Source organism: Cucurbita pepo, chromosome 1, assembly GCF_057944985.1.
Source record: "Cucurbita pepo subsp. pepo isolate OVF chromosome 1, ASM5794498v1, whole genome shotgun sequence".
Classification (NCBI taxonomy): domain Eukaryota; kingdom Viridiplantae; phylum Streptophyta; class Magnoliopsida; order Cucurbitales; family Cucurbitaceae; genus Cucurbita; species Cucurbita pepo.
The window spans coordinates 2985757-3013488 of record NC_141798.1 but is presented as its reverse complement, the minus strand read 5'-3'; the positions used below and the strand labels follow the sequence as shown (position 1 = coordinate 3013488).

Below are 27732 nucleotides of genomic sequence, written 5' to 3'. Positions count from 1 at the left end.
AAAACAAATCTATGGTACACTAAAAGCCATCATCATCACATTCCCCAATAAAACATCTCTGACAGAAAATAGGGAAATAATAATATAGGCTTGGCCTTAGTTGCAAATACTTTTTCCTCAGGGACCATTCTGCAAAAAGAATTGTGGGACCCAAGTTCAATTTTTTATTTTTTTTAACAATTAAATTTTGTACCCAAAGAGAAAACTAATCAAAATTTGTAGCTTACAGAGCATCCAAAGTCAATAACTTTTTCAGATCATATAATTATTTTGGGATTTTTATTCCATCTATTTTCACCCTACTTTTCATTCCTACATTATAATTATTATTGTTTTTTCAATATATTGTCATCATTATAATTTAATACTTGGTTTGAAAAAACAAATTTAAATTAAATTTTATTTTGGTCCCTAAATTTGTAGTATTATTATATGAGTGTTTAAATAAGTAATTAAATTACGTCACGTAATTTATGGCAAAGATTAGAATTTCTATAATATAATAACACGAAATTTTCAAATTGAAAATGTATCAATCCGAATAATAATATAGAAATAGACATATCTCGATGGTCAACATCCTCCTATGACATGACCACGTTGCATATTTTGTATTTGACCTATAATTGTTCTAATTCAAACACGTTCAATTTTATAATATTTATATACAAATTACAATAAGCATTATATAAAGCTGTGGACAAATCCCTCAGAATTTTCCTAATATTCTAACAAAATTGAGGGCAAAAATTTGAAAGCAAATCAACAAAACATTTAAGGTTGTTCTGTTCCCAAAGAACATGCGGCTAAAACAAAAAGACAGGAAGAAATGCATGCCAATTTGTTACCTTACCAGACAGACACTGTAATTCTACCTGACTTTTTTAACTGATCTACAAGCGTTCTTGATCTTACCTCACCTCTGTTTTTTTCTGGACAGGTTGTTTTAGCTGATGTTCTTGTTGTTGTTGTTCTTGTTGCTGTGATTTAGAGATATAAACATGGCATTGTATTACAGTTTTGCCGATCTTGAATCCGGGTACGACTGTGAACGCAACTCGAAGCTCGGGTTCTGTCGAAAGCAACAACACTTCTTCCGTTACCGCTTTCGTATACACCTCGTTGAATCGACATCCCTTGCTTACTTGAAAGATCGACGCCTCTGGGTCGAATGAGAATGCTAAGCAATGCAGTAGCCACACCCATCTAGCCATGTCTGCAAATGTGCCAAAGAATTCACTCTCTGGGATTTCACCTGAACTCACCTGCCTTCTTTGCTTCATATTTCCGAACAACGACGACTCCATTTTCTGGTGGATCAGCTGCAGATACTTCGCACGGTAGAACTTCGCAAATGTCGATTTCGGCTTCTCATTGACGAGTTCTTTCCATGTTAATGATTTCGCTTCTGTGAATCTCCTGAAGTATAGCTTCTTCTGCTGCTGCTTCTCTGGTAGAGACTCGTTTGGAAGACCGAAATTTGGGAAATGGAACCCCTCGAACATTACTCGGCATACGAATGCCTCGAAAGCGAAACGTTTATGCTCGTCTTTGAAGTAAACTATGTCGGGTTCGATTGCAGATGCAGCTTCACCAATATCCCAACCAGCAGATTTCATCTCATCAATCAACAATTCGACAAAAGTTCTAATGGTTTTAACTGTCTGCCGAAGAACACGAGCGAAGTGATTCGTGTTTATAGCTGAAAGCTGAAGGTTTTCGAGCATAAACAGCGAACCGCTTTGATTCATTCTCTTCTCAAGATCCTTATTGTTACTCTTAGCTTCCTCCAACTTCTCCTTAAGAAAGATAATCTCAGAATCCTTAAGTCTCACCTGAGAGTTCATCTTCTTAACAGAAACTTCATAGATTTTCACAACACTCTTCTGCTCGAGAAGCTCGGCCGAGAGCATCGCATTTTCAGGCAGAAGATCAAACTGTTTCTTAACGAAACATCGTTTCAATTCCGACAGCCTCTTCAACTCCGACACAATTGTTCGATCAGCAGCTTGGATCCCATCAACATCAAATGGAGATTGAGCATATTGCAATTGAGCATAAGCAGCTTTAAGAGCTGTAGTAGAAGCAAACAGCTTAGCAAGAAAAGCCTCCATAGCAGCTCTGTCTTGCTGATCTTCATCACTGCAATCAAAGGAACCCGATTGCTTACCGACATTCTTAGCCACGGTCCGATCGCCTTTCGGGGTTCCATCGATCGGGGAGACTCCGGTCAGCATTCGAATGTGAAGAACTTTGGCAAAAGTACGAGCAAGTTTGGTCTTTTTGGAGGACATGGGTGCCGGTTTAACAGAATCCATGTGCAGAAGAGAGATCAGGAAAGATCAAACCAACAAAAACTGGAAAAACACAAAGAGAGCAAAAGCAGGTTGCTTTAGCACATAGACCAAGACCATTGATGAAGAAGGAGAGCTCTTTTTTGGCACAGTCTTTTTAAATATTAAACCTTTAAATCTCAATCTCTCTGTTCTTCTCTCTCTAAACTATCAAAAAGTAAAAACAGGGGAGGAGAGAGAGAATGAAGATCAAAGAGAATTGTTCAAATTCCCAAATCAAATAAGCATTAAGATCTGTGCTTTTTTAAGATATTAGAGAGACAAGGGAACAAATAATTGTCTTTTTTTTTTTTTTTTTTTTTTTTTTAATTTATTTTAAAAAAGGGTTATTTATTTATTTTTCATCATACATATTTAAAAAAATTAATAGAAATTTCAATTTCTTCCCTCTTATGTGACTAATAAAGAACAATATTAGACATTTTCAAACAATAATAAATAGATTGAAAATATCTATTCAACCAAAAATACTTTGAAAAAAAACATAAGATTGCAAAAAATAATAAAATAAAATACATATAGGCATATGCCATTAATTAACAAATAAATAAATAATTTTTTTAAAAAATAAATCAACTCCTTCATAAAAATTTCAAGTAAATTAATAATTAAAAAAAAAAAAGTTTGGTTCTTTGAAGACAAAATTGTGCATTTGGAAAGTTCAAACTAAAAACAACTTTTCAGAAAGGAAAAAAAAAAATACATTAACCATAAATTTGATAAAATGCAATAATCAAAAGTCAATCAAGAAAAGTCAACGAAAGAGAAAGCGGGACCACGAAACAGCATGGTCCAGGCCACACATGAACATAACCCTACCAAGTCGGTTCCAATTCCAAAACCGTGTGGATCTTTTTATAAAGCAAGAATAAAAAGGAAGTATTTAAACGTAGCTATCAGTAAAATCTCACGAGAAATCGCTCAATTTCTCCTCACGAAAAAACGACACCGTTCCATAACACCAAAAAATGAAAAAATTAAAAAGAAAACTCCTTCAATACTCTGTAAAACAAATAAAACGATGAGAACCCTTTTTTTTTTAAAAAAAAAATTTCTAATAAATAAAAAAAGGCCCTCTTCTTTAGGATCGGAAACTACGAACCGATCAAAAAAAAAAAAAAAAAAGAAAAAATCGAAAAGGGGAAGAAGACGAAAATACATGAAAATACAGGGGGGGTTTGGGAAATAAGGGAAACATGAAGGGGGTTTCCGAAAGAGGCAAACCTGAGAGAGACCTTGTCTTGTCGATGTATCGTTGTCGGAATTTGGGCTTCTGGAACTGGTGAATGAATCCGACAAGTCGTCTCGCGGAAAGAAAACCCACAATACACAGATTTTAGAAACGGGAGGAGAAGAAGAGGAGGGAGGAGGTGAAAAGTCCAAGAAGGACAAAGGTTCAGCGGAATGTTCCGTTTATTTATATATTTAATTTGTAATTTCCTTTTTCGTTTTTCGTTTTTTAATATAGAAAATTAGTTTTTATTCTACAATTTAATTAAACCTGCAATCGGTAATAATTTAGTTTATTGTGGAAATTATTGATTAACATTTATTTATTTATTTTTTTTTATATACTTATATTCATAAATTAATTCAAGACTAAATATGGTTATAAAATATAGTTGTAACCAACAAATTAGGTCTTTTTTTATTTGGTTATAATGTTTTATTTCAATTCTTTTACAGAAAAAAATATAATTGGAGAGTAAATGATATTGGAATGTTTTCTCAGCTTCTTTTAAATGTTATTATTTAAAGAATAAAAAATAAAAAATAAAACACTCAAATATTAGAGAATAAACGGGGAATAACTTTCGAGTGATTTTAAAAAAGTAGTGAAATATATTTTTTAATTCTTGAAATTCGAGCTTGATGCTTATTTGATTTATTACGTTTCAAAAGCGACATTTTAATTTCTGAAATTTGAAAATAATTATAAATGATTTCTTAGCTAATAACGAAAAAAATCATAAAACATATATAAAAAAAGTAATAAATCTTATCAGGAACCTTTTTGCAAATGTTGGACAAGCATTAAAAAATCTTATTTATTTAAATAATTCAATTATTTACTTTTTTAAAAATTATAAAAATTATGTGACATAAACATGAAGGAAAACGATGGCATGAAATTCATTTTAAAATATAAAAAAAAACACGTAGATATTGAGAATATAATAATAATAATAATAATAATAATAATATTTTTAATTTGAAATTAAAAGTGGGGGGAGACAGAAAAAGACAGATTTAGGACGTGTCTTCCATGAAAGTCGTGGGCGGGGAACTCCAAAATGAACGCAAGGGTAGCTAAAAACTTATGGACGGTTTTAACCCTAAACTTTTGATGAAATTACGTAGCCGTTTAGAGTGGAGGACGGCGTTACAGCTGGGTGTCAGAATGGGTATTTTGGTAATTTGAAAGGGTTAGTCTTATTTGGAAGTGTGGCCCACATGCGCTTGGGGGAAATTGTTTCCATGTGAGCGTTCGGACGTGAGTATTTTGTTTGAGGGCCTGACTTGTCAGCCACGTGTATAAATCTCATAAATAGAATATACCACGTCATATATTTTTTTTTATAGATCGCTAATTAGTATAATGGAATATTAATAACGTGACATTAAAAACATGTTGCTAGACTTTATAAAAATATTATATAATGAACTAATTAGAATTTTTTTTTTTTTTTTTTATAACTAAATTAAAAATATAATTTTAGCCTTTTTTTTTAATATCCTTTTGATTTGTAAACCTTCATTATTAAGGCACTAGTCGTAAGCATTTTGTTTATGAACTTTTTTTTTTCTTTATATTTTTAAATTTATAAGAATTTGTTATTGTTTCACTTTTTCAAATAATTTAAAAACTTAATCAATTTATGAATGAAACCAGTTTTTAAGATTCGAGTATAAAAAGGTATTAAAAATTCGAGTATGAAAAAGTGACATTAAAACTTAATCAATATATGTATTTATATTAATTAATAAGAGAAAATTTGAAAATTATCTAAATAGGTATTAAAAGTTCATTTATTCCGAGAGACAAGTGAGAAAAGTTCAATATCATTTAATAGAATATCTGATCTAATATTATTATTTTTTATTGCAAAATATAAATATAAGATTTTTTTTTTTTTTTTTTTTTTGGAATTATAATATATATAGGAATTTAAGGTTTAGGAGGGAAGTCATAATCACGGGGTGGGAAGGGTGATTGAGCATGCATGCTTTGATTGAAACACAATTATTAAAAAATCTGATAATTTCAAACAATATTATACAAATATTTATTGTTTGGTTGAAAAATTCTATACACTTGAATAATTTATTATACAAATATCCCAATCAATCAAATAAGTTCTAAAAAAAATATGTAAATAATTTCAAATTTCAAATTTGATCAATCGAATAGACTTGAAATATTGCAATAGCTTTTCAAACTTTCTTTTTCTTATTTGATAATACAACCAAAAATGTTTTTCCATTTCATTTTGTAAGGACATGTCTTTCCATACATAGTTAATGGACAACTATTACACCAAAAGGAATAAATTCTTATTTGATTTATAGGAGAAAGTTTTAATTCTTTTAAAAAGTCAACTATTGCAACCAAAAACAGTGCAAGGGATTTCATAAAAACATTAAAAGTCAATATAATCTACACAAATCTACACAAATCTGTACAAATGAGTCTGATATATAGATTCGATGCCCCAAAAAGAGTAAGAGAATAGCATGAACGAATATAAAAATATTCGATAATTGGCTTACTATTTGTCTTAGCTTATATGTTCTTTGTGTAGGTTTTAGATTCACGCTTGTAGGTCATACACCATCACCATCATCGTGGTAAAGACTCGGTTAGCTCATTTGAGCGCATCTTGAACATAGAATTATTATTTCAGACCATGTTTCAGACCATGGCTACAGAGGAGAGACTAACAAATTCCACTATATTCCCCATCACATTATAGAGCAAATCAGGAAATACAGCAATCAACGGTTGTGATGCATAATCAAAATCATAGTTCACAAAGCCCTTAAGATTTTGATAGCCGAAAGGAAAATGTTCCCAAAAAACCAGAAAGTAGGGAGAAATGGATTGACAATAAGATGATTATAATTGAAATGGATCTAAGAATCAACTGTTCCACAGAAGTCGTATCAAAGAAGAGCAAGAAAATGTGAATTAATCCACGGTTACAAAGTTTTAAGACAGAACATCAGGCTATGAACATAGAAAGCTTCCTCCCCTAATCTGACCTACCAACACAATGTTTCACTCGTTCTTTTATCTTTAAAATCTTGTTGTTATGAAAAAATGAACATGTCAGTAGAAGCACAAAAGAAAAACGGCGTGGAGATTCAGAGTCTCAAGATGATATTATCTGCTGTTACGGTGAGAGAGAAAGCTATAGAGTTATACCTGGTTCTTGGACCTTAGATCTTGAGATGTGTTGTTAACATAAGACTCTTACGAAAATCCCAAGGCACCAAAATTGACAGGGGACCTCTTTGGCACCACAAAAGTATTAAAAATTAAATTCAAAGAAAAGGTTTTAGAAACCAAACAGACCCAGTTCACTGACTTTCTCCTTCTCAAAGGTCTCGAAGTACTGATAAATAATTGTCACAGCAAGTAGAATTCCAGTCCCTGAACCGATTGCTCCCATGAAATCAGCCAACACAGTCAGTGCCCCAATGCACATTCCTCCAAATGCTGCAGCTGTGGGTATGTAACGGTTCAACTCCTTCTGTAAATTAGATTCACGGTGTCCAGGCATAACCATTTGTTGTTCCTGCAAATCAAAACAATGCTCATAATTAGTAAACCAAAAATCTACTTCAATTCTTTAACTACAATGGGAGGACTTTTCCCTTCAACAGTTAATTTTGTAGAATAAATTCGAGTAGCCAGAAGGGTCTAAAGTTTTAATTTCACTGAAAGAATGCACGCAGGATCAGGTTAACCATACCTTCAACTGCTTAGCCACATCTTTGGCAGATGATCCAGAAACTTCAATCCAAGTTTTTGAGAAGAGTGCACATGCAGATAACATGAAGACAAGATAGAACAAAGCATGGAAAGGATTGGCTGCCATATCAGCCAGGCTGCAAGAAGAAACAGCACATATTACAAAAAAAAAAAAACACATGGCCACTGTAGAGTATAACGTTTATCATTTTTTTTTTCCTATGGGAGAAGAGGGGTATGTGACCAGCAGAGGAACTAAGAATATCACCTTGATGGTGGGGTGATGTAATAAGCTAGGCCACCAACAGGGACGGATTGACCATTTGAATACTCAGATTCCTTCCATATACCCAAAAGATTCACCAAAAAGTTTCCACTGTACTTCCTGTACAGCAACTGTGAACACAATTCCAAGCAACCAGTTAGGAGGGATTGGTGCTAAGCATACCTCAGTTGTGCCATGAAGCAGAAAAATCAACTTACCTGAGAGATAAAGTAAAGGTTGGAAACGAGAGCAGAGTGGAGAATGATTGGCATGTTGGAGGTGTAGAAAAGCTTAATTGGATAAGAACCCTGTTGTCCACGGGAATTCTTTGACCTCACAGGCAAAACCACACGGAACCCTTGGAAATAGACGACAATCAAGAAGATCAAAACTGTAGCAAGGAGATTTGTCACGTTTGGAAGATTCTGCCGATAGAATGCTTCGCGCAATGCACGAACCTTGTCTGTTCGAGTAATCAGCAGATGGAACAGTGCAATGACAGCTCCTTCAAATTCAGCTCCTCTTCCACTGTTAATGGTGGTCGGACTAAATGCCTTCCAGATAATGTTCTCACTGCAAAATCCAGACGATTATAAAAAACTCACTATCGACAGGGTGAACAGAAAACAATGTATGTCAAAATATTAATTCAATGAGAAAGAATGACAGAAAGGCAAGAGAACTTACCACATGTTAGTTGCTATGAAGAGGGAAATTCCAGATCCTAAACCATATCCCTTCTGGAGAAGCTCATCCAAGCATATGACAACGATACCAGCAAAGCAGAGCTGAACTATGATAAGAATAGCATTTCCAACGCCAAGTTGGCTAACGCTACCGTACATTCCTGAGAGAACATAAGCAACTGCCTCACCAACGGCTATCAGGATGCCCAACAATTTCTGTGCGCCATTTCTGAAAGGAAAATTATTTTGAAAATGTAGACTGTTAAAATAGAATGCAAAGGTGAATGTTCGTTCAGAAAATGAACCATATAAGAAGTCGAGTTCCTCAAACCCCACTATGATAGCTTATCATAAAAGATCATTGCATTCACAATCAGATACAATCATAACAAAAGGACAAATGCAATGATACTAAGATTAGGAAAACAATAGAAACCAAAGAAATTAACCATGCTTCGTAAACTTAATAATAAATATCATCGTACTAAACCAACAAATAAAGAGGACCCCACAATGCTTACATGTAGCCATTGTTCACCAATACATGTATAATTTACAGAGAATAAAATATAGCATGCATCCAAACTCAACTGCAAGCTAAGGATTTGTAAATAATTTAGTCTTAAAATCAAATCTTTAATTCTGGATATGATTTTTAAAACATTTTTAAGAAGCAATTAAAAAAAAAAAAAAAAAAAGTTATTTTACAATAACGGACAACTAACACGAATCATTGTCAACCAGGAACAATTGAAAAAGGAAAATCTACGGGAAAATATTCAATGACTGCAACAGAAGGTTGAATCGTTAAAACACATCGGGACAAAATAATCGATAATAATATCACCGTCTACAAACCCAATAAGCAGAAAGCACGCCAAATTAAATATCGCAAATAAATCGGAAATTTATATATTTATATCTATAAGCACTTACAAGAGAGCACGATCCTCCCGCACATTGTTGTCGACTTCGATGATCTTGGACCCGACCAGGAGTTGCATGACCATCCCGGATGTGACGATAGGGGTAATCCCAAGCTCCATGACAGTACCACGATTAGAAGCGAGAATCACACGCATCCAGTAAAATGGATCTGCGCCGGTCGTTGAGTGGATCCCATACAGAGGAAGCTGGCTGCATACCAGGAAAATGAAGAGAGCGATGACAGTATAAATAACCTTTTCTCTGAACGGAATTTTCCGATCGGCACTCTGCACCTCAGGGAGAAACGAAAGGAACGGCCTAACCAGATGAAGGACTCTAAATCCACCACCCATCTTCCTTCAACTCACCGATTGTCAACGCTGCATCACAAGAAAAAAAGTCAATAATTCTACGTACAGATCTACATGCAATAGATAGATATAACTCCAGATCTCTATCGATTCGTCAAACGAAAACAGTTACAGATCGACAATCAGAGTATAAAGAAAACCCTAACCCCACCTATATGCAATCAAATCATGAAACATGCAAAAAAAAAAAAAAAAAAAAAAAACCCGATAGAGATCTAGTAATTGCAAGCGAAATGAAGCTCAAGGAGATCAAAGGAAGGCGGAGATATAGAAACACACCCTGCCGCTGCGGGAAGAAGAGTCAAACGCGACGGAAAATCGCGCGGATCGATTGAATTGTGAAGAGATGGAGATCTGAAAATTGAGGTTTATAAGATACAGCCGCCTTCTTTGAGAGAGAATAGAAAATTTCAGAGATGGAGAGCCCTTTAAAAGCCCACTTCGGCCCATTGTTCAACTCTTTTTGGACCGGATAAGCCCACGGTATAAATGGCGGATTTTAATAGTGACGTGGAAACTATTTATTTTTTTTGGAAATTTTAAAATTACTTGATTTTTGAGGTCAAACACTTGGGATGTCGTTTTTTGGTAAGTAATTGACCAATAATCTCTTAATAAGAAAATAACCATTAGACCTATCCATTTAAAATTATTGTAATTTAACTTTAATATAAAAAATAAATATATAATTTCTAATGAATCGTATTTTTTACATACTAATTATTTTTTAAAATCAATAAACTAAAATTAAAACGGTTGGAATATTGTGTTTAATGACGAGTTTAGAGACAAAGTAGTATTTATTTAAATATGTAATTAATTTTATATAAAGAAATATACCATAAATTTTTAAACTTCCAATTTTATGTAAATTAAAAAAAAATTATTTATTAAATAATCATGTAAAAAAGTTAAGGGGATAATATCATATTTAAAAATTTTAAAAGTGGGGAAGAAATTAATCATAAATTTAATGAATAAAATAAAAAATTTTAAACTTTTAAAACTATAATTAAACCATCTTAATATGGCAATTAGACTATTAAAACATTGACAATTATAAGAAAATGTTACTTTCTTTTTTTAAAATTGTTCATATTTTAAAATGGCTTGTAGAAAGATAGGCATTGGATGACAATGGAAGGGGCGGATCCTGAAAAGAATCTTTGAGGGAAAGAAAAGCGTTTTGTGCAATTGTCTAAAAGGGAAGAAAAAAAGCGATTATGTTTACATTTTCGAACGGCCGTGGCTTAGCTTTCTTCTCACAAAGTGAGGCTAAGGAGGGGGAAAAGTAGAAATCGGAAAGGAAGAACAAGATCAAAACAAAGAAAGGATTAAGAGGGGAAACTTTTTTTAAACTCAAATCCAGATTGTTACCTCTTCTTCTGGAGCTGTCGTTTGTGATGCTTTGTTCGTTTCTGCAGCCGAAGAGCCGAATAGAGCTAACCCCATCTCGGTATTCTGCCAATCAAAACTCCATAGCTACTGATTCTCTCACTACCCATCTGCAGAAAATGGCAGAAATCGGTTTCTACTTGAATCGCTGAGCCCAAGCTCCCGATCTCCCTCTCTCAATTGGCTCAATTTGTCGGCTGTGCTATGAAGAACTCGTTTACATTTGTCATTTTCATACTAGTTTTACTCGTTTTTCCGCTTCAAATCCAAGTTCATGCTACTCCTGCAGGCGAGTGTCTTCTTTCATCGACATTTTCGCTCTATTTGGTTTGATGGGTCTGTTCTAATTAGCTTAAATTCTTCATTTATCTGACCCAAAGTGTGTTGGCATGGCTACTTATGGAGTTTTCTGCTCTGATTCTTGGAATGATTTGTATCTTTTGAGAGTGATTTGGCTCTTTTGTTGATGTTTTTTGAGGATATTTTGTTGTTCTTCTCAGGACCATTGATTAAACACTTGTCTTCTATTGTCAAATGGACTAGGTCTTCATATAAAGCCCCCCCATCAGGTGGTTGTGAAAAAACTATTTCAGTCTTCTTGGTACTTACTGGTTACCTTTGTTCATTGTGGCTGTCGAATTTTAATGTCATTAAGCTTCTGTTTGGCAGATGGTAATGTCCTGCAATTTGAGAATGGGTACTTGGTTGAGACTGTAGTGGAGGGAAATGAAATTGGTGTTCTTCCACATAAGATCCATGTCTCGAAGGAGGGCGAGCTTTTCGTCGTTGATTCGGTTAATAGCAATATTGTGAAGATCACCCCTCCATTATCCAAATGTATGAGGCCTTTCCCCTGTAGTTTCTATTGGCAATGATAATCTTGATTAACCCCCGTTCATTCTTTTCACTGTTGATTTGGTTCGTAGCAATATTATGCAGATTACCCCGTTATCCAAATGTACGATGCAGTTCATCTCGACGTTTCCATGATTTTTGTTCATATGCAGTCCTTTGTATTGAAAATGGTAGTCTAGATTTAAACTTGCAGCGTTTAGTATTTAGTATTGAAAGCAAATGCTGAGCCTCTGGATTTGCTACTTGATAGTTTAGAAATGGTGATTTTGATTCAAGTACAAGATGTTATACTTTATTCTCATGTCTGATACATAGCGTCGTTCATTGGAATCCATCGAGTCATCACGGTTCGGTTTCGTTTTCAGTTACATGAGTTTTGTCTCTGATCTGATGTCGAAAGAACACATTATTCCTTCTTATGCCTTTTAATGCTTTTATCTGAAAAAATGAAAAGTGAAAGCTTATGCACGTGGTGATGATTCATTTTTGTTGTTAAATCTTTGAAATCTTTTCATTTATGAATTACTAACTTTATTCCACTTTTCACTTCTGTTATTCTGATTGTCTTCTCAGATACTAGAGCAAGATTGGTTGCAGGGTCATTTCAAAGCCACACGGGGCATGTTGATGGAAAGCCAAACGACGCCCGTTTTAATCATCCAAAGGGTGTAACCGTGGACGATAGAGGGAATGTGTATGTTGCTGATACCTTGAATTTGGCCATCAGAAAGATTGGAGATGCTGGTAATTGATGCATTCCTATTGGATGAACAAGTAACAGTTATTTCTATGAGACCTAATAGTTATAACCAAGACATGAGCGTGTTAAGACGGTATATAAAAGATTAATTATATATGTAACTCACCGCTAACAGATATTAACCGCTTTGTCCTCTTACGTATCGCCGTCAGCTTCACAGTTTTAAAACGCATTTGCTTTGGAGAGGTTTCCACACCCTTATAAGGAATGCTTCGTTCTCCTCTCTAATCAATGTGGGATCTCACAAACCACCCTCTTGAGGGCCCAGCATCCTCGTTGGCACACCGCCTAGTGTCTGGCTCTAATATCATTTATAACAGCCCAAGCCCACCACTAACAGATATTATCCGCTTTGGCCTGTTACGTAACGCTATCAGCCTCACGATTTTTTTAAGATGTGTCTCCTAGGTAGAGGCTTCCACACCCTTATAAGGAATACTTCGTTCTCCTCTCCAACCAACGTGGGATCTCACAGTATATAACATATTGTCCAAGTTTTCTAGTATAAGGGTAGTTTTACACGGTAATAACAAAACGTACATTACTTGTTTAGTCCAAAACATTTGCAATCAAGGCCGAACGTTTTACCTTTTTATGACTTGAGATCCTTGTTCTGAAAAATTAAGAGAAAAGCATATGTGACCATTCATCTTTATATATAAAGAAGCATATGACAGTTAAAATTCTTTTGCAGGTGTGACAACCATTGCAGGGGGCAAGTCAAATGTAGCAGGCTACAGAGATGGACCAGGTGAAGATGCGAAGTTCTCAAACGATTTTGATGTAATGTACATCCGATCTACTTGTTCCTTGTTAGTTATTGACCGTGGAAATGCTGCGATTCGGCAAATATTTCTAAATCCGGAGGATTGCGAATATCAAGATAGTTCAATTTCCAACAGTGGTATGGAACATCTCCTTGTGTTGTGTTTCATTTATTCCTGAAGGATCATTTTTTGTGCTTTTGGGAGATGAAGATGAATCTGTATATATTTCACATTGCTCGGGTGAAAGTAGTCCGTTGATTTGCTTTTGCGACTGCCCCGATGCTCAGACTGTTATACAAATATGATATTGATATTGCATATGGTAGAAAGATTGCAGCTCAACTCCGAACTCCTTGATTGGTCTAGAAAAAAGGAAAAACAAAGCCTCCTAGCTTGCATCATTTGAATGTTTAGCACTCTGCTTAGATTTCTGTTTTGCAATTATCTAGAATTTCATAAACAGTTGATCACCGTGATGAACGTCGTATCGCTGCTAATGTTTGGCCTCCTTGTTGTTGATCTGTGATAAATAAACAATGTTTAAGCATTCATGGTTTGCATCATCTTTTGTGCATTACCAGCTATAAGGGTCTTCAGTTCCTTAATGTCCTAAACTTTTGTCCCCAGATGTTCTCATGATCATTGGTGCTGTTTTGGCGGGATACGCGACGTATATGCTTCAACAGGGTTTTGGAGCCTCGAGCATGTCTCAGACAGTAAGTTTTCATTTAATCGATTTTCTGATGAACTGATTCTCTATATATTTTAGAATACCACAACAACTACAGTACAACTGTAACAGCTCAAGCCCACCGCTAGTAGATATTGTCCGCTTTGGCTTATTACATATTGTTGTCAGCCTCACAGTTTTAAAATGTGTATACTAGGGAGTGGTTTCCACACCCTTATTAGGAATGCTTCGTTTCCCTCTCCAACAGATTGTGAGATCCCACATCGGGTAGAGAGGGGAATGAAGCATTCCTTATAAGAATGTGGAAACCTCTCCCTAGTAGACGCGTTTTAAAACGTTGGGAGAAAGCCCAAAGAGAACAATATCTGCTAGTGGTGGGTTTGAGCTATTACAAATGGTATCAGAGTCAGGCATTGAGCGGTGTGGCAGTAAAGACGTTGGGCCTCCAAGGGGGTAGATTGTGAGATCCCACGTTGGTTGGAGAGGCGAACGAAACATTCCTTATAAGAATGTGAAAACTTCTCTCTAGTATACACGTTTTAAAACCTTGGGGGAAGCCTAAAGATGACAATATTTGCTAGTGGTGGGTTTGAGCTGTTACAAATGGTATCAGAGTCAGGCACCGAGCGGTGTGGCAGTAAAGACATTGGGCCTCCAAGGGGGTAGATTGTGAGATCCCACATTGGTTGGAGAGGAGAACGAAGCATTCCTTATAAGAATGTGGAAACCTCTCTCTAGTAGACGCGTTTTAAAACCTTGAGGCGAAACTCGGAAGAGAAAGTCCAAATAGGACAATATCTACTAGCGGTGGGCTTGAGTTGTTGCGCTAACCGAGAATACCTTGATTACACCTTTGTATTTGTAACATTCTCCTTGCGTTATGAAATGCCATATTGTTGCAGTATTCTCCATTAGAGACTGAGTATAGAGAAAAACCAAACAAGGAAGAATCGACCTCGCCTGTGGATAGTGTAAGGGAGACACCAGGATGGCCATCATTTGGACGACTCATCATTGATCTCTCCAAACTGGCTCTTGAAGCTGTGGCTAGCATTTTCCTTTCTTTTGTTCCTGCCCGTTTCAGAGCTCGTAGCACCCCGAAAGGCCTGACCCCGTTGAAAGATTCTCTCTGGATGCCAGAAGATGAACCGGATCGACCACCAGCTCAAATGCAGAGAGCTCCTGTTCCTCTGACTGAAACAAGACAAGCTCATATAGGCAATGCAAGTGATCAATTTCCTGAGGTGATGATGAAGCCTCCAAAGCTCAAATCAAGTAGTTTCAAAGATCCCTCACTGCAAAGTAAGCACCGATCGAAACGTCACGACCGTGCTGATTTTTACGAATCTGGTGAGATACCTCCACCTTATAGCAGGTCCAAGAGCCAAAAAGAAAGACCACGACACCGCCAGCGCGAGAAAAGTGCAGAGATCCATCATGGAGCTGCAGGACCTGAGCCAAAGCCAATGGAGATGAAGCCAGTCAATTACGACAATTCAAACTTAGAACACTACAACAACATCAGGAATAAGTATGAGCCAAATACTTCCTATGGATTCTAATTAGCTTCCTATCGGGTACGATTTTGACCCCGACTTATATAGGGATTCGTTGTTGCGAGCAACTGAAAATGAGCTCGAGATTGATGTAATATTCTATATTTGGATGCTTGTGTATTTGTAAAATTTCGGAACTTAAAATTAAGTTCATCCGACTATCAAAGTATTTGTAAGTTCATCTGAGTTCAACTTAGCTTCACATGTTATAGATTATCATTTTGTTAGAACATATGAGGTGTTCAAAGACCTAACGTTACTCTATGTTAAATTCCCACAAAAAAAAAAAAAAAAAAAAAAAAAAAAAAAAAAAAAAAAAAAAAAAAATCTTGAAAAGCTTACATTTTTGTGTTTTTGGGTTTGTGACCCAATAACAGGTAAAGTACACCGTTAACAGATATTGTTCACTTTGGTCCATTACATACTGTCATTAGCCTCAGTTTTAAAACGCGTCTATTCGGGAGAGGTTCCACACCCTTATAAGGAATGTTTCGTTCTCCTCTCCCACACCCTTATAAGGAATGTTTCGTTCTCCTCTCCAACCAATGTGGGTTCTCACAATCCATCTCTCTTGGGGCCCAGCGTTCTCGTTGGCACAACGCTCGTTGAATTGCTCTAATACCATTTATAACAGCCCAAACCCACTGTTAATAGATATTGTTCGCCCAAGCCCACCGTTAGCATATATTGTTCGCTTTAGCCCGTTACATATTGCCACCAGCCTCACGATTTTAAAACGCGTATTGTAAGCAGAGGTTTCCACACACATAAAAAGAAATGTTTTGATTCACTCTCCAATAAAACCTCTCCCTAGTAGACGCCTTTTAAAAACGTGAGGTTGACGGCGATACGTAACGGGTCAAAACGGACAATATTTGTTAGTGGTGAGGTTGAGTTGTTACAGACTCAAACAACTCAAATAAAGTCCACAACTCACTCCAAAGTTGGGTTTGAGTGGTCGGATTATTCTTTCTTTTTTTAATTATTAAAAAGTTTTATTTATTTAAAAAGAATAATTAAACTAGACATAAATATGCATAAGGGGCAAGAAGAGGAAGAAAATAATAAATAACATCACGTTTAAATGGATAAAAAAGGGAAGTACTAAAGAAAAAAAAAGTATAAAAAAAAAGCTCGGACTCGCCTTTAAGAAACGTGACAGCTAACTACCGCATTCACAGCCCCAACCCCCTCGCCCTTGTCTTAATCCCACACTAATTTTAATTATGATAATAATTAAATTAAATCAACTAATTTCTTATTTGCTTAAATTCAATATTCGTCAGAGCTTCTTCTTCTTCTTCTTCTTCTTTCATCCTCCTTCTCTACAAAAAGCTTATTCTTCGGTTCTGCAAAATTCTTCCATTCCAACTCTCCACCGAGTTTCTGCTTTTCTCTGGCTTCGTCTTTGTATCTCTCTACTTGTGAATTGAGGCTTGCGTTCAAGCAAACGGCAATGGGCTGTGTTGGATCGTCGCAGACCAACGGAGATGGTGAGGTTCACTTCGCTTCTGTGATTCTTTCTTCGATTATTGGAGATTTTTTGTTCTATGTTTGGCTGCTGTGTTGACTATGAGGAATATAGATGATAATCAATGCAAGTTGATTTGTTGGGAGAGCGGGAGTGTTGGTCTTCTGGTATTGAATTTGTTCGGAATGGATTGGATTGGTCTTGATTTTCTTTGTTTGTTGCGTCTGTTTTCTTGATTTTCATTCTGTGGTTATCGCGTTGCTCGATTGTGTGCGTTTGTTTGTTTTGAGACTATGACAGTGGTTCGAAGCCTCGAGATTCTTTCACTTTACTTGCATTAATTAGGATAATTAAATTTTCAATTTAGATAATTGAGTTAAATTGTGGAAATAATTTCATCCTTCATTTATTTTGAGAATGATGGATTTTTTTTTTAAAGGTTGATTAGAATTACTGCTGGCGTATTTATTGACAGTTGCTGCTGGTGATTCAAATTCTACTGGCGATTCTTTCAGTTTCGGATCAATGAAGTCATCATGAATTGCATTCAAAATCTTGGCATATTTGTGGCTAAAGAATAGTTTCGCATTCAAAGAATTTGATTTGATTAAAAGTGTTGTGATATTAGAACATTACGACTAAAATTTCAGCAACTAACATATGAATGGACGGTATCTAATATTTCTACTTTATACTGCAATCAAAACGAAAATTTATAGAAGCTCTGTTACAACATGCTAGTTTGCGGGATGTCAGTTGTCTTTTGACTCTTTTCTAATCTGCAAAATGGCTAAGGTATCGCTGTACATGAATTCCTCCCTTCCCCGGTCTCTATTCTCATAACAAGTTCTGGAAAAAAACAGGAATTGCTGAATTCTTGTATAATTGGAAGAAAACACTTCTGAGGACACTGAAACGGAAAGAAAGCACTTATAGAAAGTAGAGAAAATGAAAGAAAAAGTAGGAAAATTTTAGGACGAAGCTTTCTAATTCTCCTTGTGTTGTTAAAGTACTGAAGGTTTAGGAAATTTATTTGAACTTTTCAAGGCTTCCCTTTGTTATCAGTGCTGCTACACTTGAACATGGTTTAGTTGGTTTGTACTTTATTCAAGCCATTTGACATATGACTGAAACTGCTTCTTTGTGTAGGATCCACAAAGAAGATACGCAAGCCAAAACCTTGGAAGCATCCTCAGCCAATTACAAGGTCTCAGCTCACGCAGCTACGTGATGAGTTTTGGGACACTGCACCTCACTATGGCGGCCGAAATGGTAGTCCTGTCTCTTAACATATTTGTGCCAGTGTTAAAGTCTTCATGGTTTTTTAGAGGTTAGCTGATCAAAAGAATTACTGAGAGTTTAGCTAATTAGGAATAAGCCTTACAGATTATATCAAGTATTTCATGATTTCTGATTTCAGAATCTACTTTCTTTCTCGATAAAAATGCAAAACTACGGATAGATGACCATCACATTCATGGAAAAGGATGAATACTGTAGTTGCAGGGGATCCAATGAAGGTTGGGACGAATTATCTCTTGGATATGACAATGATGTCATTCACAGCTGTATGCACAATTATTGGACCTCTTTCCAATTTCTAGGATCCTACCATTTGTCTTCCCTGTTTCCTAATAAACTAAGTTCTCGGTTTGGGAGATAAGGTTTCCTATTTTTGTGCCGATTACAGATTGCCGTTACCAATATCCAAGAATTTCATTTCACATGTAGGCTTTTCCAATTATTTCATTTCGGTTTGTGCCCATTTCGAAGGGGGATGCTTCTGGAAAGAAATGTGCTTCAGAGAGTTCGTTAAAGTTTTTGGTCCAATTGATTTAGTTTTTTTTATTACGTAGTTAACCATTAAGTATTTTATGAATATTGGCTTTTAGTTCTTGAATGGATACATCTTTAGAATCAGTTTCAATTGTAAGCCAAGATTTCTTTTGAGGACTCTCTGTGAGAGCTTAGGTTACACCAAAATGATTTTCTTTTTTCTTATGCTTAGAGTACTCATTATGTGATTTTACCTAGGATTATGGAACTTGATTAACTATAGAAACTTGTGTCTGGACTTGATCTTTTGTTGGTTTATGTTTTGGGCCGGCTTCTTGTTATTTTGTTTTCTTTCTTCGTGTTTCTTTTCCCTTTTCCTGTGCCTTTTAGTGGCCTTTAGTATTTTCGTAAAAAAGCTTCATGAAAGCCCATTGATAATCGCCACAAAATTTTGAAATGGCCTGCCTCATTCGAATTTCTCTTCGCTCATAATGTATCTTGCAATCGGTTATTGATTTGAGCTAAGAGACATTAGTTATTATTTCTCTCCAACCTTCACCTTTCACTTCCCCCGACTGATTTTTCCCCATTGCATACTAGATTGAAAGCAATGCTATTTGTAGTTCAAAGTCAAACTCTTTTGGCCCGAACTTTGTCCTGGACTACATTCTTGCTGTTTGATGCAAACTTTAACCTTTATGAAGGTTTCTGATACACATCACTACTTTCTGTTAATTTTCTATCTTATTAAATGCCTTTTTCCAAGAGAAAACAACTTGATCTTAGTTGCCAATTGAAACGTTAGATCCCCGGGTATATGGTTGTTGGAAATAGCCAAATAAAGTGTCAGTTCCAAAGATCCTACAATCTTCTACTGGTCAATCCTCTAACGTATCTCCCCAAGATATAGAGTGAGGGTATCTCTTTGGAATCCCGAACAAATATGGAAATGATGTAGGATTTTGTACCAAAATCACAATTCACAAGAGAAAAAGATGATTGACTAATTCACAGGCCTTGCAATAAAGAGAACACTAATATATTGAGAGGGCACCATTATTTAGTTTTCTGAAAGTCAATGTATGAAAAGGATCAGAAGGCAGGCTTCTAATCGAGTAAATTAGGGAGGATTAAAGACAAATCATGAGAAACATGAATAATAAAGACAGCCAAGTCTTTCTTCTTTGATTTTAAATTGGCGTCTGTATGTAACTCACCTATTGGTGTTTGAATTTTTTACTCCGTTATTTCGTTCATCAATTAAATTTGTCTCTTCTCTAGAAAAAGACTTACCCAAACAACCGTGATTTGAAAATTGTGTTAAAAGACATTGAAAGGTTCGGACTTCTAAGATGAGTTAGAAGTGGCACAATTTCTAAAATAGCATTCTAGAACTTCCAATTCATCTAAAAGTATTTCAATGTCTCTTAGAAGAAAGCAAGATCAAGCCTCTCCAGTCTCTATCTTCTTTTATTTTATTTCCATCCTTGGGCTACTACACACCCTTCAAGTCTTCAACATTGACCTCACCTTTCTTATACATTACTTTGTCCTTGACGGCCTGCTTACTAAAATTTACCAACAATTTTCGTTGATATCAGAGATTTGGGATGCACTAAGAGCAGCTGCTGAAGCAGAGCTATCTCTAGCGCAAGCAATCATAGACAGTGCTGGGGTCATCGTTCAAAATGCAGATTTAACAGTTTGTTACGATGAGAGAGGTCCATACCATAGCTTCATTTAAGAAATTATGATATGTTATTTTAGTTTAACCATCAATATCATTTTTATCATTGCCCAATCTTATTGCAGGTGCCAAATATGAACTGCCCAAATATGTTTTGAGTGAACCAACCAATTTGATTCGTGACAGTTCATAAAGAGGTAACTATGGTTTCCCTTTCTTTTTAGTTCAACTATATGTACGGCGAAAATTCAAATCTCTCACATGTTGGTCGAGGTTATAATACCTTAACTATTATGTTCAAATTGACTACTTTTCGTCGAGTTGAAATGCAATATGTAATGTATATAAATTGCAAAGGTTTAATTCTTATTTTGGTCTCAAATGGTTTGGGCAGAAATTAATTATTTGTCATGAACATTAACTTTTTGTTAATATAAATGCAATAATTTCCTCATTTTCTTTCATCTTCTACAGAGCTGATCGATTTAATGCATTCATTGCGATCTCTTGGGTTCCATTAACTTTCTGTAAGTTGCTTTTCTCAAAATGGACTAAATGCAACATCCCTTTTCACATATCTTGTACAAAAAAAAAAAAAAACCCTTCTGCCAGTTTAGCAGTGTCTTAAATTACTTGATTACTTGTATAAATAAAGATTCGATGAAAGACTCAGAGATTGAATGTCGTATAGAGCACAAAAAAAGAGCACAATAGTGTGAAGCGCTGCTTTTTTCATCTTTATAGGCCTTTCTCATTTTAAATGTGGTATGAGTTTGATTTTCAGCTTATCCAAGTTTTGTTTTTCTTTAATGATGTGTTCATTGTTATATTTTTAGTTTAAATCTCTGTTTTGTTCATTAATTTTCAATTGTGTTATTCAGCTTTTAAATACTTGTTTATGTTCACCATTGGGTAGATTAAAGCAGTTATTTTATGCAAAATTTAGAGATTAAAGCATGTCATTGAACGGCTTTCATAGTCACAAGTATCTGCAATCATTTTCATCAAAATCTTAATTTTTTTTTTAAAGATTAACAGCCCCATGAACAATAACATTTGTTTGACCCAAAAGAGATGTCGAGAACTACTGAAAGTTCTCTTGGAATCTAAAATTCAATCTCAAAATAGCTTAAAAACAAACCATTAATAGCAAAAACAGTGAACCAAACTAAGATAATTGAGAGAGAATCAAGAAGCATCTGAAGAGAAAGCTACAATTTTGGTATGCTTTGTTTGAAAAAGCATTAAAAAAAAGCCCCAAGAGATGGGAAAGAGGACCCAAATGGTGTAGAAAGTGCTTGCAAAAATGCTTTTTCTCAGTCATTTGTACAAAGAAAAGGCTGCTCTCTATGGATACAAATTCATTGCCTTGCTTGGTTATTGAGCTGAGTTTGGATTTTGTTACTTTCACAATTAATCATTGTTGGTAGTAGAGTAGACAATCCATGTGACCCTAAACTTCGCTATTTTTTTTTTTTTAGAATCAAAATTCGTAAAATATATAATCTCACCGTCATCCAACCCGTCAATCATTCACCAGCAACCCGTCAATCATTCACCAGCAATTTTTAATATCGTTTTCAGTAATTTTACTCGTCTTTTAAAAGTCTCAACTTTATTTTCAATTTTATACAAGTAAAATTCCACTCAATAATACATTTTCGTTAAATTTTTTTATTATTTTTGTAATGAGAGCATAACTTTTTTTTTTGTTTGGTGCTTATAGTTTTGGAATAATAATAATAATAACAATAATTATTATTATCATTAAAAGGAATTGAAATGAATAAAAAGGAAATAATAATAATAATAATAACCAATTTTACCGCCATAGTTTTTGTTTGGTGAATGTGTTGAAATTCAGTAAGTTTGCATAATTTTTTTTTAAATTAGGTATAATTTATCTCTTAACATTTTGACATTATCTGTCTGAGGTGGCTTAATTTGGTTGTGAATATTATTTGCTTGTTAAATATTTAATAAAATAGATATTAATTAAAATATAAAAAAAATAAATAGAGAAAAAAACATTTATGTATTAAAAAGTGAAGCATATACTTGGAGTGTTAGGATAAGAATAGAAAATGTGGGAGAGTCAAAGTGTTGACCAGTCTTCCCTCAGCTTTTGCACGTGCTTTTGTTCTCCATCCTCTTCACTCGCTTTCCCTTGGCGTGTGACTTCACGCACTCCCTTTTCTTTAAACTTTTTATTTCTTTTTTTTTCTCCATTATTTTTTATTATTGTTAATTTTGTTTAAATTTTTTTTTTGGATAGAATTATGTTTTTTTTTTTTTTCATTTTTGAACGTAATTAATATTAGATATTAGTTTCATTTAAAATAAAATTTTAATTTTCCCGCCTAACAAATTTATCAAATTCTCTCATTTAAAGTATGATTTAATAAAATAGATAACCATAAAATTTATTATAAATTAAAAGTAATAAATTTATGTCAAATATTCTCACTTCAATAATTGGTAAAAAATGATACAAATTCATAAATTTAGGAGTTTTTCTCCTACATTAAATAAAAAAATTGAATTTTATAAATAAAAATAAAAAAGAAAAAAACATTTGTTTGTTAGCTTGATAGATACTAAAATTAATGATTCAATTATTAAAGTAAATATATTAAATGTTGTTAATTTAGCTCATTCACTACATTTTTTACTGAAACTTATATAATTTAAAATGAAATATATAAATTAAAAAAAAAAAAAGAAAAAGAAAAAAAAGGAGTAGGGGTGGGTGTGGGGCCCACAGATTAAAAGTCGTGCTAATTGGCGTGGTATGAGGGTGGGGGGGTCACGTGAAAAAAGCAGACAAAGCAGAGCCAAACACCACCCGCGTCCCCATCAATATGTACTGCTCCTTCATACACCCAATAATTAACCAACCCGACCCGACTTCCATTGTCTCTCTCACGTGGGCCGGACTCCGACACGTGTCGCAATTGACAGAGACCGTTGAGAAACACCGCTCCCTACATCCGCCACGTGTCAAACTCCCTTTGGTTCTTCTGTCATAGACGGTTATTCAACCCCCTCCCTTTTTTTTTTTTTTTATAATTTTTTTATATTTCTTTTCTATTTACCTATTTTCCACTCCCATTTTCACTAATTACATTATTAAACATTATGACTAAAATCCCATTTTTATAAAATGCTACTCTATTTTAATTATAATTTTTTGTTATTAAACTTTTCAATTCAACTTAAAATAAGTAAAAAATTACACCAAATATTTATTTTTTCCTCTAGCAATTTTTGCCGAGACCACACTGATAACTCCTCCAATGATTACTTTGACGACCTTCACTGGCGATCACAACTAATGATCCCTTTAGTGGTGGGTGAAAATAGCTAGTCAGTCATACATATAAATTTTTTAATATAAATTTAAAGTTTATAAATGTGTAATAATAAAAAAGAAAGGAAAACACACATAATAAAAAAGAAAAGAAAGGAAAAAAAAAAGCATTTATGAGATTCTATAAAATAAAGAAACATTTTTACAATAAAATTTTTATTATATTTACTTTCCGAAATAAAAAGTTTTAAAGGCAAAGAAAAAAAAGAAGAAAGAAAGGGAGGGTAAAAAAAGTGAACGGAAAATGACGGAGTGATTTATTGAAAAAGGGAAGAGTGGCAGAATGGTAAATAAAAGGGTAATATTGGTTAATAAAATGCCCTTCAGCTCGTTTAGTTTCTGTTCTGTTCTGTTCTTCGACCCCTTCCATTTTCATGGAAATGCTTCTCCTCTGATTTCCCGGGCTTTGTCAAAAAAAGAAAAAAAACTCACTTTCTTCCGCCGTCCACGGTGGTCCGATCTAAGATCCGATCGCCGCCGCCTATCCGGAGCCTCCGGCGGGTATCGGATTCGGATATCTCTCAGCTCTTCTTCTACTTCTTCGTTGTTTCTTGTCTGATTATTCAGCGGTTTGTACTTTTCTTTCAGCCCGATTCATTGGTTGTTTCAGAGCCTCACGCAATTCCGTTTCCTAAACTTTTGTCTTTCGTGTTCGATTTGAGTGCTTCGAAGTTGCGGGAGACGTTTTTACCCTGTCGATTTATTCGTGTTTCGATCCTTGGACTCTAGCTGATTTCTGTTGAAAGATTTCTTCTCTGTGTTGCTGTGAAGTTTTGTTTGTGATTCTAATTGTATTATATTCATCTTGAGATAGACGGAGGCAATTCGAAAGAATTGCTTTCTGATCTATCTGTTGAAGCTGTGGGAACTTCAGGTTGTTGGTTGAGTTTGTTTGTGTGTGTGTGGAGTGGAAATGACGTCGGGGACGAGGCTACCAACATGGAGGGAGCGGGAGAACAACAAGAGAAGGGAGAGAAGGAGAAGAGCTATAGCGGCTAAGATCTTTGCTGGACTCAGGATTTATGGCAACTACAAGCTTCCCAAGCATTGCGATAACAATGAGGTGCTTAAAGCTCTCTGCAACGAGGCAGGATGGAGCGTCGAACCTGATGGTACCACTTATCGTAAGGTAACTATGTTTCTTTTTATTGTTTGGGATTCATTCTGTTCACTTGAAGTCGATTCAATTTCGTTTGCATCTCTTTAATATTGATGAAAATAGTGATACCACTTTCTTTAGCTTTGAGTTGAAAGATACATTATTAACTTCGAATTAGTTGAGCCAATTGGACGGTCCTGTTTAGCTGTTCCAAGAATCCATGGCCATGGTTGAGAATTCCAATCGGGAAAATTGAAAATGGAGCATCAAGGTGTTTGAGTCTAGTATAAGTTCCATGTTCTAAAGGGCAGTCATCATCATTTTGGACAACCAGAGGAGCGTTGTATTGTATCCCTTTTTTGACCCATTGCCCCTTTTGTGCTCCTTTTCTTCGTCGGCGTCAGGTTATCTAATTGCGGTGAGGTAGACGTTTTGATTTCTTTTTATCCCTTATACGCGTGAAGCACAAGATTCTTCATGCTTCTTTTTAGGCTCTCGATGCCTAATAATCTGAGGCCATGGGACTACTCAGATCTCGAGGAAGTGCCCTTCTTCATTTAACCATCATCATATGGATTTGTGATTTTCAGGACTTTTGGCTGGTATTTAGCCTGGTAACCGCTCTTCCTTTCTATGGTGGCAGATTTAGTCAGAGGGATCTTTCTCTTTTTTGCTTTTCTTTTCAATGGCAAGTTGGCGACACAAACAGTGCCTTTATCAGCTCTATCTCTCTCCTTTCATTTTGGAGTTGGCTCTATCCTATGTCTTGTCACGGATTCCTTCTTTTATTGAATTTTGCAGTTTCATTATTTTAGGTTCAGGAAGTAAAGTACCCCCTGACGTCCTATAATCTGCTGAATCGCTTTTGCATCTAACCTGCACTAGAGAAATTGGGGGAATATTGAAATCATACATGTTATGGCACGACATGAATTGTTTATAGCTTGATATATGTTGGGGTGAACTAGGATGGAAATAATCCCTTAGCTGATTGTTGCTTGATTTTCAGTGTTTGTTCTTCTTTTAAATTGTACTTAACTTGAGGATGATTTCAAGCGGCTATACATGCTAGATCATCCTATCCCATCATCATGGTATCATCATCTGTTTTAGTTTGTCCATACTTATGTTCTCTCATCTATTTGCAGGGATGCAAGCCAATTGAACGTATGGATGTGGTTGGCGGATCGGCATCCGCAAGTCTGTACGCATCTCACCAACCAAGTCCTTGTGCTTCATTCAATCCAAGCCCTGGCTCATCTTCTTTTCCAAGTCCAGCATCATCCTCATATGTCGCTAATATGAATGCTGATGGCAATTCACTAATCCCATGGCTCAAAAACCTTTCATCTTCATCATCTTCGGCATCCTCATCTAAACTTCCCAATCACTATATTCATGGAGGTTCCATCAGTGCACCTGTTACTCCTCCTCTGAGTTCCCCAACTGCTCGAACACCCCGACTGAGAGCCGACTGGGAGGACCAGTCTGTACTTCCAGGATGGAGTACACACTATAATTCCTCCCTGCCATCTTCGACTCCTCCAAGTCCTGGACGTCAGATTGTTCCCAATCCAGAATGGTTTGCTGGCCTTAGGATTCCTCAGGGTGGGCCCAATTCTCCAACATTTAGTCTTGTTTCTACTAACCCATTTGGTTTCAAGGAAGCAGCAATGAATGGTGGAGGAGGATCTCGTATGTGGACCCCTGGTCAAAGTGGGACCTGCTCCCCTGCCATTGCAGCAGGCTCCGATCACACCGCAGATATTCCAATGTCAGAAGTGATCTCTGATGAGTTCGCATTTGGAAGCAATGCCGCAGGAATTGTGAAGGCATGGGAAGGAGAACGGATTCATGAAGAATGTGGTTCAGATGACCTAGAGCTGACTCTTGGGAACTCAAGGACCAGGTTTGTTCATACCAATCAACTTTCAAAACTCATTTACTTTAGAAACTGCTTCTCTTTGCTTACTTCACAACCCATTTCTTTAAAGGTAACGTGATGGGGACAGCACATATTACGAAATAGTTACCTGCAAATCCTGGGTGAGAGAACTGTGACATTGGGATCATGATCAAGGTGAGCGTGACTGGCTCTGCTCCCTTCCACCACCACCATTATTATTCTTTTTTCAAATTTTAATTTTCCCTCGTTAAGTCATATATACAGATGTTCAAGTGGTTCAAAGCCCTTTACTTTTCGAAACTGAAATTCTACTGTTAGTGTCGTATATGCATGAGTTGCTTTGTCTTCAATCTTTTGGCTCATAAGTCATAGATAAAATGCTGAATGAGCTGTGATAATCCATATGCAACAGTGGCTGAACTTTTATGGATATCGAGAGAGTGCAACTTTTTGTTTCTTCAATGATGTCATTGTTGTTATCATTCTTTGTCCTGCACCAGTTTAAACACCTTCAACAATTTCTCAGCCTTTAGTTTGTTCCATCATTCTGAATTTGAAACTCTTGTGCTTACCCTTTTTAAGTTCAAATTGTACGCTTTTTTTAGACCTTAAATTTTGTAATATTACATTTCAGATTAATATAGATTTAAGTTATAAATCTTTTATTTTTGTGTCTACCATATGAACGTTTCTGTCCAAAATCTACACAATTCATGAAAATTTTATGGGCACTATCTTTTTATACAAAAAAAAAAATAATAATAATAATTTAGGGACTAAAACAAAATATTTAATAGTTGAGGGGCTAGAACATAAAAGAA

The 27732-nt window shown here is 35.4% G+C and overlaps 5 protein-coding genes across 9 annotated transcripts; 3 read left to right on the top strand and 2 right to left on the bottom strand.

The window, feature by feature from the left end:
- Window positions 1-626: 626 nt before the first annotated feature.
- Window positions 627-3757, bottom strand: LOC111789593 (protein GRAVITROPIC IN THE LIGHT 1). Of its 2 annotated transcripts, none has more exons than XM_023670224.2 (2): window positions 3579-3757; window positions 627-2357 (listed from the first exon to the last, which is right to left on the bottom strand). In XM_023670224.2, exon 2 carries the CDS (start codon window positions 2316-2318, stop codon window positions 912-914), a length of 1407 nt encoding a protein of 468 aa, XP_023525992.2. In that variant the 5' UTR covers window positions 2319-2357; window positions 3579-3757; the 3' UTR covers window positions 627-911. The 2 variants fall into 2 exon arrangements, with proteins under 2 accessions (XP_023525992.2, XP_023525996.2); XM_023670228.2 differs by having other exon boundaries at window positions 3590-3755.
- Window positions 3758-6456: 2699 nt separating this feature from the next.
- Window positions 6457-9999, bottom strand: LOC111802458 (uncharacterized). Its single transcript, XM_023686838.2, has 7 exons — window positions 9858-9999; window positions 9217-9587; window positions 8282-8509; window positions 7813-8167; window positions 7598-7725; window positions 7331-7466; window positions 6457-7153 (listed from the first exon to the last, which is right to left on the bottom strand). Exons 2-7 carry the CDS (start codon window positions 9558-9560, stop codon window positions 6914-6916), a joined length of 1431 nt encoding a protein of 476 aa, XP_023542606.1. The 5' UTR covers window positions 9561-9587; window positions 9858-9999; the 3' UTR covers window positions 6457-6913.
- A 710-nt stretch (window positions 10000-10709) lies between these two features.
- LOC111806707 (NHL domain-containing protein) lies at window positions 10710-15794 on the top strand. 2 transcript variants are annotated; one of them, XM_023692134.2, is made up of 7 exons: window positions 10710-11262; window positions 11474-11545; window positions 11643-11810; window positions 12402-12572; window positions 13283-13492; window positions 13983-14071; window positions 14949-15794. In XM_023692134.2, the coding sequence occupies exons 1-7, from the start codon at window positions 11178-11180 to the stop codon at window positions 15606-15608; spliced, it is 1455 nt and encodes a 484-aa protein (XP_023547902.2). In that variant the 5' UTR covers window positions 10710-11177; the 3' UTR covers window positions 15609-15794. The 2 variants fall into 2 exon arrangements, with proteins under 2 accessions (XP_023547902.2, XP_023547910.2); XM_023692142.2 differs by having other exon boundaries at window positions 10711-11262; window positions 11474-11542.
- Window positions 15795-16866: 1072 nt separating this feature from the next.
- Window positions 16867-21346, top strand: LOC111790569 (uncharacterized). 2 transcript variants are annotated; one of them, XM_023671537.2, is made up of 5 exons: window positions 16867-17095; window positions 18223-18345; window positions 20451-20570; window positions 20662-20733; window positions 21011-21346. In XM_023671537.2, the coding sequence occupies exons 1-4, from the start codon at window positions 17059-17061 to the stop codon at window positions 20727-20729; spliced, it is 348 nt and encodes a 115-aa protein (XP_023527305.1). In that variant the 5' UTR covers window positions 16867-17058; the 3' UTR covers window positions 20730-20733; window positions 21011-21346. The 2 variants fall into 2 exon arrangements, with proteins under 2 accessions (XP_023527305.1, XP_023527299.2); XM_023671531.2 differs by lacking the exon at window positions 16867-17095 and having other exon boundaries at window positions 18268-18403.
- Window positions 21347-24245: 2899 nt separating this feature from the next.
- Window positions 24246-27373, top strand: LOC111808620 (BES1/BZR1 homolog protein 4). 2 transcript variants are annotated; one of them, XR_002817106.2, is made up of 4 exons: window positions 24246-25035; window positions 26154-26914; window positions 27000-27085; window positions 27324-27373. XR_002817106.2 is itself a non-coding variant. In XM_023694717.2 (3 exons), exons 1-3 carry the CDS (start codon window positions 24820-24822, stop codon window positions 27001-27003), a joined length of 981 nt encoding a protein of 326 aa, XP_023550485.2. In that variant the 5' UTR covers window positions 24246-24819; the 3' UTR covers window positions 27004-27373. The 2 variants fall into 2 exon arrangements, 1 of the variants encoding a protein (XP_023550485.2); XM_023694717.2 differs by having other exon boundaries at window positions 27000-27373.
- The last annotated feature ends 359 nt before the right edge of the window (window positions 27374-27732 follow it).